General features: G+C 39.6%; 1 protein-coding gene across 1 annotated transcript; it reads left to right on the forward strand.

Moving 5' to 3' along the window:
* Window positions 1–3,889: 3,889 nt before the first annotated feature.
* Window positions 3,890–18,831, forward strand: FRRS1L (ferric chelate reductase 1 like). The gene is made up of 5 exons (XM_032674521.1): window positions 3,890–4,121; window positions 5,801–5,885; window positions 6,366–6,504; window positions 9,720–9,966; window positions 10,447–18,831. The coding sequence occupies exons 1-5, from the start codon at window positions 3,914–3,916 to the stop codon at window positions 10,617–10,619; spliced, it is 852 nt and encodes a 283-aa protein (XP_032530412.1). The 5' UTR covers window positions 3,890–3,913; the 3' UTR covers window positions 10,620–18,831.
* Window positions 18,832–20,138: the final 1,307 nt, after the last annotated feature.

Consider the following 20,138-nt stretch of genomic DNA (forward strand, 5'->3'; position numbering starts at 1 on the left):
GTTGTGAGCAGTATTGGCTGCAAAGACACTCTTGGAGCAAGACCAGATACATAACTCAGTGGCAGCAGAAAAAAACAAATTTACCAATGCTGAGCAAAAGATGATCTAATGATCTAATGCAGTTTGTATTTGGATGATAGCATATTTAGAGTTTATATTTTCTTGCCTTTCTCCAGAAGACTTAAGCAATACCATGCCTCCAAAAAGTTCACTCACCTCTTTGGTGAGCAGCTTTCAGAAATTATACAAATATTTTTCTCCACACTGCTTTGGTTTTTCTAAGGTGATCACTTACTTTTTACTTTTCTCATAGGAAATATGCTTCATATATTGGCATTTGACATTTCTAACTTCATCAATCCATTTTGTATATTGTGAAAAAAGTCTGCTTGCAAGAAATTCCCAGCATATTTTCTCTCATGCCTTAGTCTAAGTAACTAACACGGCAAGCATGTTTCTGAAGAGTCACAGGTAAATAAGTAGAGCACAGGATAAATGACTACTAATGAAATCAGTGTGATTTCTCAATTTATTATTGTTTAATAAAGAAAAGCCCAACATAAATTACTGGTAATACATCAACCATATTGAACAAGGTTGTGGTAAGGGTTTGAGAAAACTGCATTAAATTACAAATTCTAGTTCAGGTTACTGCAGTTTAGTGTAAGAAAGCTGCTGTCTTGGGAGTCGCTTTCTCCATCAGCAGCACTGGTAGATACATACTGATTTTTCAGTACATGTTGATTTGATGGAAATAACCAGCAGCACTAAACTTTAACATGTTGTTCTTTAGGCATGGATATACTGAGGATGTAACTGGGAAGAGGCAGGGCAGTATAAACTTAACCAGCTTCTTTTTTTGGGGGTGATCTGGGAACAGTAATAACTTATGAAGAGCTGAGTAAGGAAGTTGAGGATGATCAAATGGGCAAAACCTGCTAGATCATGCACAGAACCACAAAGGACCAGGAACAGGCAAGATCCAGCCTAACTGCCCAAGCAGTGGAGAGAGATGGGTGATCCCAAAGGATGAGTGGGCACAAAGGATATTTTATCAGGGGTTTTCATAGCCTAATGGTCTGCCAGCATCACTGGCCTTTCCCCACTTCTCTGTTCATTAGTCCGGCCATGGTCTTATATGATTAGTAGGTTTTTACCCTCTTCCCCCCAGCCACTCCTGAATAATACAGAGACTCTGAGACAACATTTTTTTCTGGATGTCTGTTTTATAAACTATAACTTATTGCTGAAGCTTTAATTTCTAGTCCAAAAGCCCTAAAAACCATGAGCCTCCAGGGAAAAGGTGTACTTTGAGTAACAAACAAAGCCAAGAAAGAAGGCAGGGTGGGCCTCAAGGGATGTCTGGGGATAATCCTGGTCTCTAGTCCTGGGAAGACACTGATAGACTAAGTGCTAACACCAGAGAATTGCCCAAGCTACAGCAATTAATCATGCAAGGAATTTGACTGCTGGATTCCGTTGAGGCAGGAGGCAATGGCGCAAGAAGTGGTGGAAATGCCCACATCTCTAATTCACCAAAAGCAAGAGCTCTTCTGCTGTCGGAGGCTGGCAATGCCTTCCACTTGTGATTCACATATGGCTTGTGTATGTCCCATATAATAAAGGTGTTACCAGTACGTGCAAGCTGAGAAATATGGCATTCAGAAAGTTTAGGTATTTGAGGGTTAAGGCTGCACATGCAATTGCAGTTTGGACTCCTTCTTCTAATGCTTTCTTTAATGGTAGCCTCAATTATTTGATCAGATAAAGATCTTCCCTGCAGAACTGCTGGCAGTGCTGTTAGTTGCAGTGCAGACCTTTCTGTCTGCTGAAAACTGAAGGTACTCATTAGAGCTCCACCTGTCTCAATGTGACACTGCTTCCCATGAGCAACTCTTTCTTGTGATAGGGATAACCTTCAGGCAAACACAAGAGGTTCTATTAAGGCACAAAAATGCTGGAATATTTTAGTTTTAATTTTTAAGGATTTACAAGGAGGAAGGCACATGCAATATAGTCAGTCTCTTAGCCATATCTCCCCCTTAGAAAATCAGTGCAGCCTCACTGTAATCACAGACAGTTATCTCAGCTGTCAGATTTAAAACAATAGATGTCATGTAGGCACAAACAATACATGATAAATATCCTAAGTGTTTACAGTAACTGTGAAGCATTGCCCATATCGCAGTGTGCTAAAGCCTGTTCCCAGGGAGGAAAAACCAGCATGCAGCTGACAGCTGCTCCCTTGCTGAGCAAATGCTTCTTCGTAGGCATCACAACCCTCAGCGAGTTATTTCAAAAAGGAGACAGGGGGCCTTCATCAGAGTTGCTTATTCCCAGAAAGAATAAGCTGCAGCCTTATTTTCCTGTTAGCCTGATTTATAAGGGGTTTTTTTCTACTGTCATTTGTTTGCTTGTTTTCCACTGGCCTGCTAAAGTTTGCCAAGCTCAGTGAGGTAGGAAGAAGGGATTCACTGTTTTGCACTTGAGTTTGCTGTTGCTCTTCCATAGCTTTTTCCATATGCTACTATGGAACATGTTTTTCATTTGCATGCAATTGGAATTTCTTTTCCAACTTATTTTTTACCTCTGTATAGCTATTCCTCTATCGACAGCGAGAGATAGCATGCTACTCCTCCAGACTAAACCATGGATATGTGAATTAACATCCTCCACTCGATAGGGTTGAGCACGCTGTCATATGACAATCACTCACTCAACCCAAGGGAATGGACTTATCCCTAACGCAGCTTAGGTCTTGGGCAGTCTCAGTGTCACATCAAAAAGTAACTCAGTACAGTCATCAATACTAAAAAAGAAAACATTTGAATTGAGGGTTATTTTAATTTTCAGACTATTACCGACCGTTGTGTCTTCGTCTTTCTCCCTCCCTCCTCCCTGATGTTTTGCTCAATTTTATTCTGGACTCTCAGAGGAGGAAGTGTAACCATGCAAAACAGTATAAACACGAAATTATAGTTATAATCAGAAGACACCAATCCAAAACCAAGAAAAAAGCCACTTTGGCAAACATGGAGTACGAAAAGTCATGGTTCCTCCATCAACCCATAGACACCATGGAACGGTGAGAACGCAGTCGTATCTTTAATGCCTAGCTGCAAGTCCAGCATCAGATACAAGAGCCCAAGCCAGCTCTGGGGGCATAACTTGGGCTTTCCTTCAGTCCTGCTAGGTCTGAAGCATATTCGTACTGCTGCAGTTCCACTGTATAAAATACAAAGCAAGAACATGCAATCAGACAGTGAGCGCTCACTACCATGGGGTTTTACCTGAAATCAATGTTAAGTTGTGCTGTGCCTCCAGTCCCATCTCAGAAGTCATTAAAAATAATTTAAAAAAAACAACCAACCAACCAAAAAAAAAAACCAAACAAACATGAAAAGAGCTCAGCAGTTACTGAGCAGGATTTATCACGTCCTCTTGAAGCACAGCCTGAGAGGCTTTGGTGAATCGAGGCCAAGGGGACGGCCGGGGATGGCTTGGTGCTGCCCCCGAGTGCTGTGCCTGGGCGGTGGGAGAAGGTGTCCCCGCGGCGGGGTCTCTGCCGGGTGGGGCGGGCTGTGGGGTGTGGGAACCTGGTGATCCACGGAAGGCCACCGCCTAGCCCTTCGGCGGCGGTCCCTGCGGGAGGGCTCGGTGCTGCCACGGCTGTGCCTGTGACCGCCCGCGCGTACCGCTCCCGGCGCATCCCGCTCCCGCGCACGCCGCTCCCACGCGCATTCCCGCGCATACGCTGCCCCGACACGTTTTCCTCCCACACCGTCCCCTCGCCCACCCCCGCAGTCCCTCCGGCACCGCCCGTCCCCGGGGCTGGATCCCTCCGGCGGCCGCCCCCGCTCCCCCGCGGAGCCGCGCTCGGGCGCCACCGCCTCCCCGCCCCGCCGCCGCCGCCATGGCGGAGCGGAGCCGCGGCGCTCGGCGGCGGCTGCTGCTGCTGCTGCTGCTCCTGGCCGGCTCCGCCGCCAGCCCGGCCGAGGAGGGAGGCGGGCGGCGGGAGGCGGGCGGCGGGGAGCACGGCGAGGACGCGGCGCGGCACCACGACTCGTCGTACGGCACCTTCGCCAGCGAGTTCTACGACCTGCGCTACCTCTCCGAGGAGGGTGCGGCGGCGGCCGGGGCGGGCGGCGGGGCCGGGCGGGGCGCGGCGGGCGAAGGGGGCAGCGCGGCCGGGGCAGGGAGGGAGCACCGCGCCGGCCGGGCGGCGGTGGCGGCGGGCGGGCGGGCGAGAGGATGGGCAGCGGCGGCGTTGTTCAGCACGAAGGCCAGCGCCCGCCGCCATCTTTCGCCGCCCGGGCGGCCTCCAGCCAGCGCTGCCGCCCGCGGCCGGGGCCGGGGCAGCCTCGGGTGTCCCGCTGGACGGCCGCGCTCTCCGCGGGGCCGGTGCCTCGCTCCCCGCAGCGGCAGCCCCCGGGGTCCGTCCCCTTCCTGCAGAGCGGGGCCGGCCGGCGGTGTCTCGCCTTCCCCTCGTGCAAAGCTTTGCGGGCTGGTAGCGTGAAGAGGAATCCCGGGGTTTGTGGGCTTCGAAAGGACGTGTCAAGAAACAGAGTGGTCGTGGGTTCCGGGATGTCTTTTTGAATTTACAAATGGCGGAGTGTTAAAACTCCAATTTTGTGCCTAGGATGCATTGAAACCCATGTGTTCAATGGATTTGAAAATAACGAAGGACTGAGAAAATTGCATGCCCTGTGACCTGTCTGTCAGTGATACTCTGCTACAGGCTGCTGTGAAATTCTGCAAACTTAATGCATTTATGCTGGGTAATTTACCCAGGGCCCTGATACAGTTAATGGAGCTGTGATTTGCAGCTTACAGCACACTTTCTCTCTCCATTGGCATTATCAGAAATCTAGGGAAGCAAATCAGGGCTCCCAAATGCCCAAAGTTGTGTAGGTCAAACGTTTGTGTACTGATGCTGTAACTAACTACAGTATTCATTCCCTACTCAGTGAAGCACTTTTCCTATGCAGTGAAGCACTTTCAGAGGACTTTCTAGTTTCACAGTTAGCACTTCATTTTTCATCTGGCTAAGTAAAAGAACATCCTATTAAAAATATCTGTGCTTATGCAACACACACCAACGTCTACAAGCAAAGACAGAATAGGTCTGTTCACAAATGTTCTCACTTCCTCTTTGGTATATTATTGTGCAGTAGAAAGGGAGTTGCTTGGAATCATAACTCTGATTGTCCAGCTCTTGGGTCTGCCTTCACAAGTGATTGCAGGCCATAACTACAGGCAATTCCCTGTCTTGATACTCTCTTGCCTTTTACTGCAATGTGTGTTTTATTTTACTTCTTAGTGGAAGACGTATTGTAAGGTCTTTTCCTTATTATAAGGTATCCATTCCTACAGCACTGCGTCTGGTGCCCTGCCTGCATTTATACTTCATGCTGTCATTTGTGGCTAAGGAATCACATTTAGTTCCCTAACGGATTTCCTGAGGGGACAAAGAGTGAACAAGGAGATAGCTGAGCGGAGATCCCGAATTGTTAGTTGATTGCACTTGTCCATGGTCCTGCTGCCTTACATTAACTTTTAGCCTCTGGCATTCTTCTCCCTACTTGATGAAGGTAGGAAAGTTTTGTTTTCAGTTATTTGTGTTGCTTTGGTACCTGGATCCAGGATATCTGAGCAGTGGATTGTGTATGTGACAAAGTAGTCTGTCATCTGAACAGCACAGTTATCAGCAAAGTAAATGCTATTGGAACACTTTCTCTTTAGTATTACTGCTTTTTATTCCTTATATTTTATTAAGTAATGATTTATTCTGATTATTCAGGTTACCCTTTCCCTACTGCTCCTCCCGTGGATCCATTTGCAAAAATCAGAGTGGATGACTGTGGAAAAACCAAGGGATGCTTCAGGTCAGTCTGAGATAAGAGTGCAGATAACTTGATGTTTAAAAGTGCTGACTGATGATACTGGAGACTTTGGTTAGTGTTCTGTAGTCATTTCAATAAATGTTTATTGTTTAAGAACATATTTTGTAGTACGAACTATATTATTTGAGGACACTAGGATATATGTCTTAGTTGTGGACCTACAGTTCTTTCACAATTCATATTTTCATGGAGCACTTACAAAACCAGAGCAAATAAGGTCGACAGAGTAATACTGTTAATTATTACAGAGTAATAATGTTTAAATACTATACATTCTTATACTAAAAGAACAGTAATTGCAAACTCTTAATTAATGGTACCCTATGTATAGCAGATTATATAATATGTTTTACCGTCATTATACCAGAATGCATTCTTTTAGTTTTTCCTTGCAGAAATGTAATTAAGTTCCGTAGCAGCAAATTTCAAGGAAAAATGATGTATATTTTCAATTCCATTTAGGTATGGTAAACCTGGATGCAATGCAGAGACTTGTGACTACTTTCTAAGTTACCGTAGAATAGGAGCTGACGTTGAATTTGAGTTGAGTGCTGATACTGATGGCTGGGTGGCAGTGGGATTTTCCTCAGACAAGAAAATGGTAAGACATGCAGTTCTTCATGTTGACAATGTGCACACTTTTACATGCTAGAAGTGTATTTGTATGTACTTATATGTTTAGTCGGTTAGAAACAGAGCACATAAGGAAAAACTGACTTGCTGAAAACAAGTAGCCCCCCGGGAGCAGAAGCCAGGCCTACTGCCTCACAGAAAACTGCTTCGTCTTTGTTAACATCTCCTTTCCCTTCTTTTCTTAGAACTACAACAGTATTTCAGTTCAGCTCTGAATGGCTGAATGTTATTAGCTTTTTGTCTTTTTGTTAGAAAAGCCCTCAGGCATAAGCCAATTCAAATGGAAATGTCCTGCCAAGCTTTATGTCAGTGTAACTTGGACAAAAGACACATCATAAACTAAATAGGAAATAATTTTATTCTTCTGTAAATCAGCTGACTTTGAGCGATGTAAATATATCTTTCACTGTTTAACTTTGGAAATTTTTTTGTTTCTTTCATGCCTATGTGTTGTTTCAGGGAAGCTACAAATGTGTGACAAGATGACTCCTGCTAATTTAAACATATATACTCTAGAAAACAATCTTGTTAAAATTTATTCTTTCTCTTCTGGATTTTATTAGGTTTGATTTTATGATTACTTCTGTACTTACTTTTTCATTCTAAAGCTTCACTTTTCGTTGTTTCAATGAGCAAAATAAAAGCATGTACTGTATGAACTTTAAAAAACCTGAGCAATGGGCAACTTATGCAAAGATGTTTTGTCTGTGATCCTTGGTAAAATGTTTAGGATTAAAATGCAGTTCATGATGCAGGTGTTCATGTACAGAAACATTTATGGGTATATAGAACAATACTGACCCCATGTCCTAAACCACAAGTTAAAGGAAAGGACTGTTTCTTGTAATGTTGAAAATAGTAGTCTGAAAAAATACAGGATTTACATGTCCTGGGCTAGCACCCACAAATATGAATGGGAAGACTTGCACTGACTTAACAGCATTTTTATCAGACTCGACATGAGAAATACAAAGAAAGTGTGAGAGCAGGGGCTTTTCACTCATTACTATACATGTTTTAATATGATGCTGTAAATAAACACAATGGAGATAGAAGCTTTTTATGTCATAAGGAATGGTTCACATCACAAGGAAGAGTTTGTGGTTTTGATGTTGTAAAGAAGAGTCTTACAGCCAAATTTTGAGAAGAGTTCAGGTGGATGGCAGTGCAAGCTCTCAACAGGGTTTCCAAAACAGCTCAACACCTTTAAATATTTGTCCCCAAGCTATCAGAGATTGTGTTACCAGTTTGTAACTCTGATGTACCTGCAGTAGACCCCAGGGTCCCACTGCCTTCATGTCATCAGGCACTGGAAAACACGTGTTACCTTTTGACCCAGGCATACCAAGCAGCATGTTAAGTCAGCTTCTGGTAAGAAGAATTAAGTAAATATAAAAGAAAAATTTTTGCTTCCAAATTTGCTGCGTACATCATCTAATGCCCATCAGTCAGCTGGACTAAACCAGCTAGCATCTCTCTTTCTCTCTTGTTCCCCTGCTGACTTCATTCTTTTTCATAACTTCCAGGATATTTTGGTGTCCTGGGATGCACAGGCTTTGATGGTAAAATGGCTCTAAGTCAAAACAGCTTTACTGTGAGAAATGGGCTGTGCTTTGGAGGCCCTAATCAAAATGGTGTGGCCTGGATAGCTACAGAAGTTTAGTGGAAAAAAACCCCTATTTTGTGTCCTCAATAGATTTTTTTTAAAGTCCTGTGACCTATTTCTTTGTCTCAAATAACATTATGCTTTTCCACTTGCAGGCTTTTGTGCCTTTGAAGGACTCTGTAATGTCATTCTGTGAACTGAGATTCAGAGTGCTTTTTTCTTTCCTTTTTAGTTTTTTTTCTTCTGTGTGAAAACAGATTTATTTTTCTTCTTTGTACTTAAGAATGAGGAATTTTTGCTCAGATGTATGAAAATTAAACTTGGAAAATAAGTTATGGAAAGCAATGATAGTCTCAAGACAGAGGCCAAAAAGGTTGTCTGCAGGAGCAGCAAGGTGCGGAAAATGTTCAAGCGTGTGTTTTACCTAGTTGTTCCCTTTTTCCCTTCAATTTTGGCGTATCTTTTACAATGAACGTAGCAATATTCCCAGAGTGCTGAAATGCACTCTTTTTCTCTCCTTCTCTTATGACAAAGAGCTGAGGGATGATCACAGTAGCAAGCACCATGTCTATCATCGGTATGGCATATCAGAAAGATGAGTATGGGAGGAGCAGGGCTTGTATTTAGTATGGCATTGATGACTATAGAGTGGTGTTCAGTAAAATGCCACTCATCCAGCTTGGACAGTGTTTTTGATGGTTCTTGGTGCTAAGGCTTCTATGAGACAGTACTCCTGAAGTTAATGCTCATCCCTGAGTGATATGGTGCTCTACTACTTTGTCAATGACCTTGAGTAACGCTTCTAGCAACTGCTTTAGTATGTCTGCAAATAACCTCTACAAATAATTGTCTCACACTTCCTTCTGTCTGTTGGTTCTTTGCTTGAGAAGAACCAACTTTGGCGGCTGTTTAAGCTAAGTGAAGAAGCACATATTGATTACTTTTTTTCTTGTGTCTTATGGTATACTGTATTCTGTTATTACATGCTGAATGTTTTTAATTTTCTTTTAAGAGATAAAAGAGATACGAGAAGTGATGTTCCCTTAACTGAACGTGAGAAGAGATTAGAAAAGACTTACTGTAATTTATGCTATTATTTTCCCATAATTAGTAGATTCATCTCCTCTATCCTACTAAATCATATTGGTTTCCTATTCACGATTTGGTGCAGTGGATTTTGTACACAGCAGGGATTCAAGACTGCTGGTTTTTATGAAGCAGAATCCCAGAACTTCACAAATAACCAAAGAAAACAGCCTTCCACAGATCAATTAATTATGTGATGTCAGGGTGATATCATGTCTTACAAATATGTTATATATGTAAGATAAAATAACTTAGAAAGATCCAAAAGAGATAGTAAGGGTAAGTAAATATTACTATCCATTTATGTGCTTTTCAATTGGATTCAAGACACCTTGTTAGGGAAATAAATATTTGTGTATATATAATTTAGAAAGAAGAAAGGAGAGTCTTAGGTCTTGATTAGTTTTGAATAATTAAAATTATATACATAAATGAGGAAATACTTTATGACACTTCTGGTTTCCATCTTCCCATTTGTTTGTACCTTGTAGGGAGGAGATGATGTCATGGCTTGTGTTCATGATGATAATGGAAGAGTCCGAATACAGCACTTCTATAATGTTGGTCAGTGGGCTAAAGAAATCCAGAGAAATCCTGCTAGAGATGAGGAAGGGGTTTTTGAAAACAATCGTGTAACATGTCGATTCAAGCGTCCTGTATATGTTCCCCGAGAGGAAACCATTGTAGATCTGCACTTGAGTTGGTACTATCTGTTTGCTTGGGGTCCAGCAATCCAAGGTAAGTTGATTTCTGTGTTACAAACAGAACTGATGTGCCAAAACTGATAAATGTCTTTCAATTACATTAGTCTTACTGGACCCCCTCTTCCTTTTTTCTTTTTTTTTTTTTTTTCAAATGGACTAAAATTCTGGCAGCATAAAGCTTAAAAATAGATAAAAAAGAAGACAAGAGTCCAACACATGTTGTGCTTTCTTGGCTATATAGTTATTATCCTCCCTCCCCAAAGCTAAATATAAAAGAACTTCATAACTAGAAGTTCTTAATTCTTTTGAAGGATGTTTGTTGTTTACTTGCATTTCATTTGTTTTATTTAGGATTTTAATTTCAGAAAGCAGAGAAATGGTACTACTCCCTGACAGTGTAATATTGCATGCTCCTGTAGTTTTGAAAATTACCTGGCTGTCTACCTGTATCTTTAGTAGAGTCATAGAAAAAAATGCATCTGACATTATTTCTTTCTGCCCTTACCTCTTAAAGGTTCTATAACTCGTCATGATATAGACTCACCACCTGTATCAGAACGTGTTGTCAGTATTTACAAATATGAAGATATTTTCATGCCATCAGCTGCCTATCAGACCTTCTCTTCTCCATTCTGCTTGCTCCTCATTGTTGCACTGACCTTCTATTTATTGATGGGAACCCCATGACCAATGGAAAATAGCAAGAATTTGTTGGTGGAAGTTTCTCAGGATGGACGGCTATATGGATGGATGATGCATTTTTCTATTGGAATTTATATCACACCACCATCCTCATCTAGCTGCTTTTGAACATAGTTAGCTTCTCAGAAGAATGAAATAACCATCTCTTTTGAGTGGCAGAGTGGTGACAAATCATTTAAGAATAATCAGCAAACACATAGGAGAATATTTTCAGTGTTGTGATTACTTGCCTAAAGAAAATGACACTTTTGTAAATTCAATGTGTGTGTGTGTGTGTGTGTGTTTGGGAGGGGTGCCTGTATGTGTGTTTAGGTGAATTTAGTGATGAACATCTTATCAAATAACAAAATTGCCTTCCAAATTGCTTTGAAAAAGCAAATTTAGGAAAACATTGTAATGCTGTTTGGTACTTCTGGAGCAGAGAGCACAACTCCAAGTGCAGTTTTGAATTTTATGAGCTGGGTAGCAACACAGAAATATTAAAGCTGCCCTCAGTAGTGGACAGTTCTCCCAATTTTTTATTTATTTTTTTTGTTTTATATTTATCAAAGATCACTTGCTGTGGTACTTTCTAAAACTAAACTTAAATATTCAAGCATTAGCACGATTTTTTTTTCAATGAGAAAGGGGTGATGAACATCTTTATTGTGTTTCAACAGCCTTTTTGAAAGAAATGGCTACTTCTTTTAAGAGTGAGATATAAAGTAATTTAAACAAGGGGAAGGGAGAATACAGCAATATAAATTCTCCACGCATAGGAAAACCAGGTGTAAAACATGCAGAATATAGAAGTTTCCAACAAGCCATAGGTTGTCCTCCCAATAGACTAGATCAAATTTTCTCTTTTTATGAAAAAACAGTAATTTTGCTGACATGTAAATACATTTTTAAGTAGTTGTGCAGTAATATGAAGTACTCTGGTTTTCTGTGTTGTATGCCTCTATATCCTGTTCATGTTAAAGGTGACTATGGTCAACTGGTGTTAACTTACAAAGGAATAGAAATATAATGGAGATTATTTCTAAGGAAAGACAGGGGTTAATAAGAAGAGCAATATCTTCAGTTCATCAAACCATAGCTAAAATATAGTTAAAATATAGTGGAAAAAGATGAGCTAAAGAGAAAATACATTAGATTTTTTTATCACCAATAAATATTCCAAGATGAATGTTAAATATTACACAAATGGAAAGTGTCAAAATGCAATTATAATCCACAGAACTTTGAGTGGAGAATTTCTGTTCTTCACATAATAGAAGGTGTATGACACATGTCTACATGCAGCAGTCAAACGTACCTAGAAAAGGTTAAGCATTCACTTTCCAACTCACATTAAAATTCTATTTAAATAGAATTAAAATCTAAATAGTGCCAAAGTTTTATCTAATGGGGTACACTTAAGGACTCTGTAACACAGCATCTGGTAAAGTATGTGATGGAACTCCTTTCTATTCTCATTACTGCATAGAGTATAAAATGATTAATTAGCTTTGCTGGGTTTGCAGCATTATTCACAGGCTGATGTTTGTAAACTTATTTTTTAGGCTCAGAATTCTTCAAACCTATGCTTAAGGTATGTGAATTAGACTGAAAATTAATTTATCTTCATAACAAACACTTTATCCCTATTTCAAAAGAAAGATCAGTTAGTATTTTATATTTTCATTAATGTCTTTATGGATTTGTTCACTTAAAATTACTGGACTAGATCTCAGGAGAGGGGAGAAAAATTCAGAACGGAGTGAACCTTATAAGTGCATATACTTTATTTAGTGTAAATTACTTCTCTCAAGTTGGTTAACTTGCTCATCATCTGATGAAGTATACAGTGGAGACCAGCTAATGAGGAAGGAGTGCTTTGGTCCACAACAGCTGTATAATTTAGCCTTAAGGTTGGGTGGAGCAGATAAGCCAAAGCCTGGAGAATGAGCTTTACACTCAGCAAGCAGGTGAAGTGAAGAAATCATTAGGGAAAGTTCTTTCTCCATGGTGCTGATTTGTAGGCAGGTGAGATACTGCAGTTCTTTCTCAGAGCCTGAGGGTTGCTTTAGTCTATGGCCTTGTATTTACTACTTTAGTTTCAGCCATTTACCTGATTACCCACTAAAGGGCTAATTTATTAATTTAAAGGTACTGAAGTAGGATAGAAACCTATTTTGGCTTCTCTTTTCTGTCATTGTATTTATCTCTTTTTGAAGTATTAGCAGAAATGTGCTCTTCTATAAAAACTTTCACCCAAGCTTAAAAGTACTTAATTAGCCTAATAAAGTATTTCTAATCAAAAGGGAGGAAATAAAAGGCCACAGCAAGCAGCAAAACAATCTGTTATTTGGCATTTCAGCTGATGGTTCAGTTTGGCCCTGAGTTTGTTCGAGAGTTACCCTTCAGAGCAGAAAAATCAGGAATATGAAATTCAGGTTGACAAACAAAGAAGGTGTGAGTGTTTAGAACTTACTAGTTGGGATGAAATCTGAGAAGAAAAAGGGCATAAGAGAAATGAAAAGCCTTTAGGTTAATGACATTTGAGTGGGCATAGTAACTTGTCATGGAAGGTATTTTGGTTTTTTGAGGGGTTTTTGTATGTTTTGCTTTATCTTTTTTCTTTTTAATTTTGAAAAGCAGGATTGATTCCTGTTAACCAAAGTGATGGTCTTCAAAGAAATTTTTAAGTGATCATGGCATTTCAATAGGTTTTTTAAATTTTTTTTCTAATTAATGGGTACCAACACAAAATGGGAAGAAAAGGCCTGCTTTGGAAAAGGAGGCAAACGTTTCCTTCTCCAAATAATTTTTACTTTCTTTAGTGTGACTACTAGTAAACAACTGTTAAAGAATACATTTCTAAAGTGCTTTGAGAATTACTTGCACAGTGACCTAATACAGAGGCATAGAGTTTAGAAATGGCATGTTTAGAGTATGGTGTCCTTTGGAAATTTAACTATGATTAATAATTAGAAAGATAGGACTGGTAAAGACCATATGGCATTAATTAATGTCCTTGAATATGTTCTTTCCATGCAGAACAAAATTCAGTCATGACCATTGCATGTTATGTTAACCATATTATCACCCTCTTCTCTCTCTGTCCATCTTATATAGAATATTTTACACTCAAAGTTTCTAGATTAGTTGGAAAAGAAATCAATGACAGTGCCTATTGCAAAAGAACCTTGTTTTTTGACTGTAGTATCTGACTGGTCCCCTGTTATAAGTTATAAGCTAGGCCTGAAATTACTTTAGTAATAAGTAGGATAGAAGAGAGAAAAATGAGTGGAGTGGACAGACTTTCAGAAAGTAATTTTTTTCTTTGCTGGAGTTAAATAAGTATGTATATTTTTCGGCATAGGTGAATTGCTAGTTGATTTTTCCCCCCCTCAAAAAAAAAGAAAAAGCCTACCTGATTTGATGATGTTATTGGATACAGGGTGATGCTATCTTCAAAATTCTGTTAATTTAAGGGAAATACTCTGGTTTTGAAAGATAACAACATTGATGACAAATGTTTGAAATCCCTCTGTGGCGTTCTTGTCCTTTTTGATTGGTTTTGCAATACTTGGACAGCAGGAAAATAAAGACTTGTGGCCTCCCTAACCTGAGGAAATGCCCAGATTGGGTTAAACGTTTTCAAAGCTGTATTGAGCACTGGCTTTCCCAGTCTTCAGCACAGGGATTAAAGCATGGTGTACATCAGCAGTATTGAAACTTGCTTAGGGCACCATATCCTGGGTCTGAACCAAAAAGAAGAGCCTTCATGTACTAAATATCTACTATAAAATGAAAATAACAAACAGCATGACCCATCCTGCACCAAATCTCTTAAATATGCGTATCTTCTTGTTGACAAGAAGCTGAACGTGATCTGGCAATCCAGAAAGCCGACTGTATCCTGGGCTGCATCAGAAGAAATGTGAGCAGCAGGTCAAAGGATGTGATTTTGCCCCTCTACTCTGCTCTCATGATACTCCACCTGAAGTATTGCATCCAGCTCTGGAGCCCCCAACACAAGAAGGATGTGGACCTGTTGGAATGAGTCTAGAGGAGGGCCACTAAGGTGATGAGAGGACTGGAACACCTCTCCTGTGAAGATGGGCTGAGACAGTTGGGGTTGTTCAGCCTGGAGAAGAGAAGACTCTGGAGACACCTTAGAGGAGACTTCCAGGCTGTAAAGAGGAGTTAGTAGATAAAGGAGGACGGGCACACATCTGTCTTCATGATTTTTCAGGTCACAATTAGACATCTGTGTCATTGATGATACTCAGTTATTTGTAAGTAAATGACTGCTATAAGTTTAAGGGAAGATGCAGGTCTCCCTGTTTTATTTGGTCTTCTCCTACTTTCTCATGCCTCCAATGCATCAGACATTTACAAAGAAGAAAATTATTCTTGTTTTAGAGAACAGATCCTCTGCTCTTTCAGGGCTTTTTTGGATCCAATGGAAGTTTGCACCCTGTGATACTCTAGAGGCAAAATTTAAGTTTATATGCAAATTGCAAAACTTTTATTAGCATTTAAATTGCATTTTGTGATTCTGTGGTTTCATTGGTTTGCAACACTGCTGTGCAGCAGATGTACTTGCTTCCCACACTGTTTTTAACAACTCCAAATAGTTTCCCCAAGAAAAGTATTTGGTAAGAGCTTTAGAAGAAGGAAATGTGTATTTCAGAGGATTACAAAAGGTCTAATATCACTTTTTTTTCAGAGGTAACTATTATGAGTGTTAGTATTTTATACAAAGTATGACCTTAGATTTATATAGAATCAGAAACACATTTAAATATTACTGTGTTTCAGTGCTTCATGGAGCTGTGGATGTGCATAACTTACATGAATTGACATGATCCATTTCAACCCTGACTCCACAGCTTGTAATGAAACTGCCAAAGCAGTTTGCTTGAATGCTGTACAGGCAGTGGTGACATCAAATAGTTTGGAACAGAAGAGTGGAGAGACTGGAAGCAAGGGCGAATGACAAGGAAGGGCTAATGGTTTTGGCATACTTTCTATTTTTGTACGAGTTTACATGTGGCAGAATCTGTCTGGAACTCTTTTATCACAAGCAAATATTACTTTATGTGATGAGAAGGAACAGTCTGACTTCAGTGAGTATTTAGCTTCTGTGCGGGTCCAAGCTGTGTAAGGGCTGATGTGGGCATCAGGTCAGACTATATCACAAGATGTCTACTCCCATCAACCTCCAAGGTAAGAGCTAGAGGCTTGATTCTGCCTTCAGAGATGTGAAAACCTGTCAAGACCCCATAGGCAGTCGTGGCAGTTGGCTGCAGTGGGGAGTACCTGCTCAGTTTGTAAAATGGCCGGTGAGCAGGTACTCCCTGCTTGCTGCAGTGTAAATATCAAAAGATGGGGGCTCTAAATATTTGCTTAACAGCTTTCACTGTACATTATCTAGTTCCTCTAATTAAAATTTCATTATTAGTATTTCTGTAGCAGTGTGTTAGGACAGCTCTTCATCAACCTGCCCAGGACAGATATGGATCTAACTGGAAGGTTTTTTAAAAAAATCTCAATTTCCTATGAACATTTTTGTTCATATCTAGTTATTTCTATGCAATTTTTATGTCAAGGTACAGAGTAAAATATAGGTAAGCCTTGCTTTTCTAAAGCTCTCTTATTAGTATGAAATAATCACTTTGGTACCTTCCCTTTTTTTTTTGTTTTCACAGTGGGTTTGGTAAAATTATGTATGCTTGAACCTGGTTATTTAACTTGTCTAATTTGGGCTCAGATAGTGAGGCAAAAGCAGTGTAACTTTGAAATGTCGAGGAGGATGTGTACAGCTTGTGGAGTTGATAGGTGTGAAAATGCAGACTTAAAAGATATGACTTGCTTTGAAAATCTGTGTTATGACTTAGCAATAGCAATGAATCTGCTGTAAGAAAAGGGGCAGATTTATTTTTTTCCTTGGATAGCTAAGTAATTTGAATTGCACTCATAGACTCATTCTATATCTCAAGTTGGAAGGGACCCATAAGGATCTTAGAGTCCAACTCCTTGCTCTTCACAGGGTTGCCTAAAACTAAATCATATGTTTAAGAGCATCATCTAGATGCTTCTTGAACTCTGACAGGCTTGGTGCCCATTCAGTCACCAGACATCCTCTCAAAGAAGTTTTTCCTAATGTCCCATCTGAACTTCCTCTGACAACAGTTTCATAGGCATCCACAAATGTTGCTTTCACCCTCTTTCTGTGTTTCTTATCAGTAGAAATGTTCTTTCAAACCAGTGTGAGGTTGGAATACGTGCAGGACTTCACAGTCCCTATCTTAGAACAGTTGCTGCTCCATATAGGCTCATCCTGATCTGCAATTAGAGGCTATTTAGGAATGTCCTTACAAGGTGAACTTTTATGTGTCATTCTTAAGAAATTTTCTGTAAAGGTGTTGTGCTCTTTATAGACTAGGACATACAGAATTACCAGTAGTTTTATGAGCTGTTTCTAAATTATGCTTACTCAAATTCATATTTACATTTTTAAAGAAGTAATTGGATTTTTCAAAAGTGCTGAGCAGCTGCAAATCTTTTATGGCTCCAATACTTACTCAGGGCAGTGAACATTTTACAGTAACTAGTGATTGCAATGTGTTGCCTAATTTAGTTTCACATCGCTCTCTTAGTTTTTACATAATTCAGTTCAATTTCATAAGATGGTGTTGGTAGGAGACTAAATAATTCACTTAGGTTGTGTGCCAAGGAATAAAAATATTCCTGCTGATTTTTCATAACAGTGATGTGCAAGGTTTAGATTAATGAAAAATATTTTTCACAGAATTAATATTTAGGCAATGTGATTTTGCTGAAGGTATTTGTGTATGTGTGTGTGTGTGTGTGTGTAAAGTCTGAAAATTATACAAGAAAGTCTGAAAACGAAAGGCTAGATTCTGCTCTGGAGACAAGACAAAACACAGAATCCTACATGTTCCCTGACTCCTAGTTGATTTTGGGGAGGCAGAATGATCCAGAAAAATATTTATAAACCTGATATGTTACTTGTGTGGGTATTATGTTTGCAGTTCTTATATACTAAACTTCCTTCACTTTCTTCAGTACAAAAATTAGCCTTACATTGGTCTTATTACAGTATTATTTTCACTTTTTTTTTCCCAAACAAGATGAAACAAGGATAAGTTCAGTAAGTCATGAGGATATTGTCATACGGAATATTAGTATAATGGGAAAGGAAGTACATATGCCATAGTTAAACCTGAGGAAAAATTCTTGTTATTTAACTACAGAATATGATATCTGCTTCTGAAATACCTGACTACGTACATATAAAGCAATGATTTCTTTTTCAATTTTTCACAGTTGGTGACATGAAACAAGGGATAAACATTGAAATAGAAAAAACTACCACAATAGATTTTTTTTTTAAAGCTAGAATTATCATTCACGTCTTGACACAGAGAGTCAAAGGTGAAATTATTAACTATTTAGAAAATAGTTAATAGAAAACTATTAACTCTTTAGAAAAATGAAATGGTGGGACCCTGACATTTGTGTGTGATGTTCCCAGCCTTTATTTAGGCAGAGATATTTTATTAGCATATTTGAAGTATCATGAGTTCTGTTTAGGTTAAAACAGATGCCTGGTATGCCTTGGTATTTCTGATTTATATATCCTGAGGTCTGATTTGCTTTAACCTCTCTGCAAGTAAGCAGGCTGTCGTAACTGTGTGAACTCTTGCCACTTGTTTTGTATTACATGAAGTGTAATGATTGAACCTGAAATGCTCTTTCTACCTTTTGACTTTGTTCAGCATTCTCAAGACCAGTAGAAAGATAAAACGTACAAATAAGCAACTTGTAATTGTAGTCTTAAGTGGTGTTCTGCACTCTGTGCTAGGCACCATTCTGTATGCCAATAACCGCCATCTGTGGGAGTCAGTGAGCATTTGGTTGGGTAGGAGCGCAGAACGGAGGTTTTGTAGTCCAGAAGAAATTGCCAAACTTCTTTGTATTTATACTCTAGTCTTTTCAGAAAAAATAACACTGGATGAATACGTAATGAAATTACTGTGATCTACGGGACTACTTTACAATCAGTGCATGCCCTAAAGTATTGCTTTGTAACATCTGTTTTATACTAAATGTTGGTGTTCAAGTGAGCCTTGTTAGCTGTTTGACAGTGACAGACAAAAATATTTATAAAACTGTTAAAATAAATGCCTTTTTAGTCTAAGAAAATGTGTGGTATGGCATTTATAAAAGGAGGAGGGAAAAGTCTCTGAGGTTAAAGAAGTCTCTGCTGCTGCCCTGTGTTAACAATTCCTTCCTGTGCCATGGGCTTGAATTTATTAGCCTGAGTAATTCCATTTAAGTCAGCGAGGCTTGTCACAGTAGCAAATAACAGATGTGAGAAGACTACTTTTTTTTTCCCACCATGAGAATCACAGTGAAGCTGTAAATAAATGTAATCATCTGTACTTTAACAAAGTATTAAGTTACTGTAAGTATATAGAATGTAGAGTTTCCTGTGTTGACCTCTATGCTGTGTTTTTGTAACCTTTTTGATACAAATATGATCAAGTTGCAAATTTGGGTGTTCTTTATCTGCTGTCATCACTGGCCAGACATTCCTTGGCCAGACAGAGCAGGTCCTGAAGCAGTCAGAACAGGCTTTTGCAGACAAGAAGAAAATTAAATGATATTAGAGACTGGCAACAGAGAGGAGGAAGTCCCATCATACTCAGCAAGCAAAAGCAGCTGTAGAAGTCTCTCAAACAGAGATGCTTCGATTTCTGAGATCTCTCAGGTTTGAACAGGTATTTTAACTCCTTTCTGGTGGGCTGAGAAGACAAGTTGGCTCAGGGCAACAAGAAATGTATTGCTTTTACACTGTGTGGTCTGTTTGTTGTGTTTGTAGTATTGCTACCCTGTAGTTGCAGGGTGCAAGAAAGGACAGATCTCGTGAGTGTCACCTACTTGTGCACTGTCCAAGCAATCACGATCAATAGAGACCTTAAATATACCCAGTAGAGGGTCTTAAATTATGTTCTGTTTATCTTGTGGTATGTAACCATTGATGGATCAGTAAGGCATTTTGTCACAAACCCGATGAATCCAAAACATTCTTCTGTTTATCAGATCACTGTATATCCAGCTCTTGTTCCGTGCACACAGCTATCACATGGGCTAACCTGAAAGATAGTGCTCTGGGTCCACAGGTCTTACTCATGCTATTTGCATGCTTTTTCTACTGATTAAACATTTTTGTGTACGTGCAGTTGACTGCTATGCCTTACAACCATGTATTTCATTCCCCTCTTATACTGACCAAGATTCGCAGACATAAAGATACAAAGTTATCTTAATCATTAACTTTAACATTAAGATTTTTTTCTTTTGTTCTGCTACTATCGAAACTGTAGTAGTTTATACTGAGTATTTTTCATTGATCTGAAGATCGTATAACATTGTCATTAAACTGAGGTGAATTAATGAAGTGAGATTAACCTCAACTGAGGTTAACATTTCACAAATGTTCAG

Source organism: Chiroxiphia lanceolata, chromosome 1 (assembly GCF_009829145.1).
Source record: "Chiroxiphia lanceolata isolate bChiLan1 chromosome 1, bChiLan1.pri, whole genome shotgun sequence".
Classification (NCBI taxonomy): Eukaryota; Metazoa; Chordata; class Aves; order Passeriformes; family Pipridae; genus Chiroxiphia; species Chiroxiphia lanceolata.

What these genes read in the sequence shown, in the direction of transcription:
- FRRS1L (XM_032674521.1), top strand. Translation starts at nt 3,914, where the DNA reads ATGGCGGAGCGGAGCCGCGGCGCTCGGCGGCGGCTGCTGCTGCTGCTG. An exon ending in GCGCTACCTCTCCGAGGAGG is followed by an intron (nt 4,122 to 5,800) that starts GTGCGGCGGCGG and finishes CTGATTATTCAG; the next exon opens with GTTACCCTTTCCCTACTGCT. An exon ending in TTTCCTCAGACAAGAAAATG is followed by an intron (nt 6,505 to 9,719) that starts GTAAGACATGCA and finishes TGTACCTTGTAG; the next exon opens with GGAGGAGATGATGTCATGGC.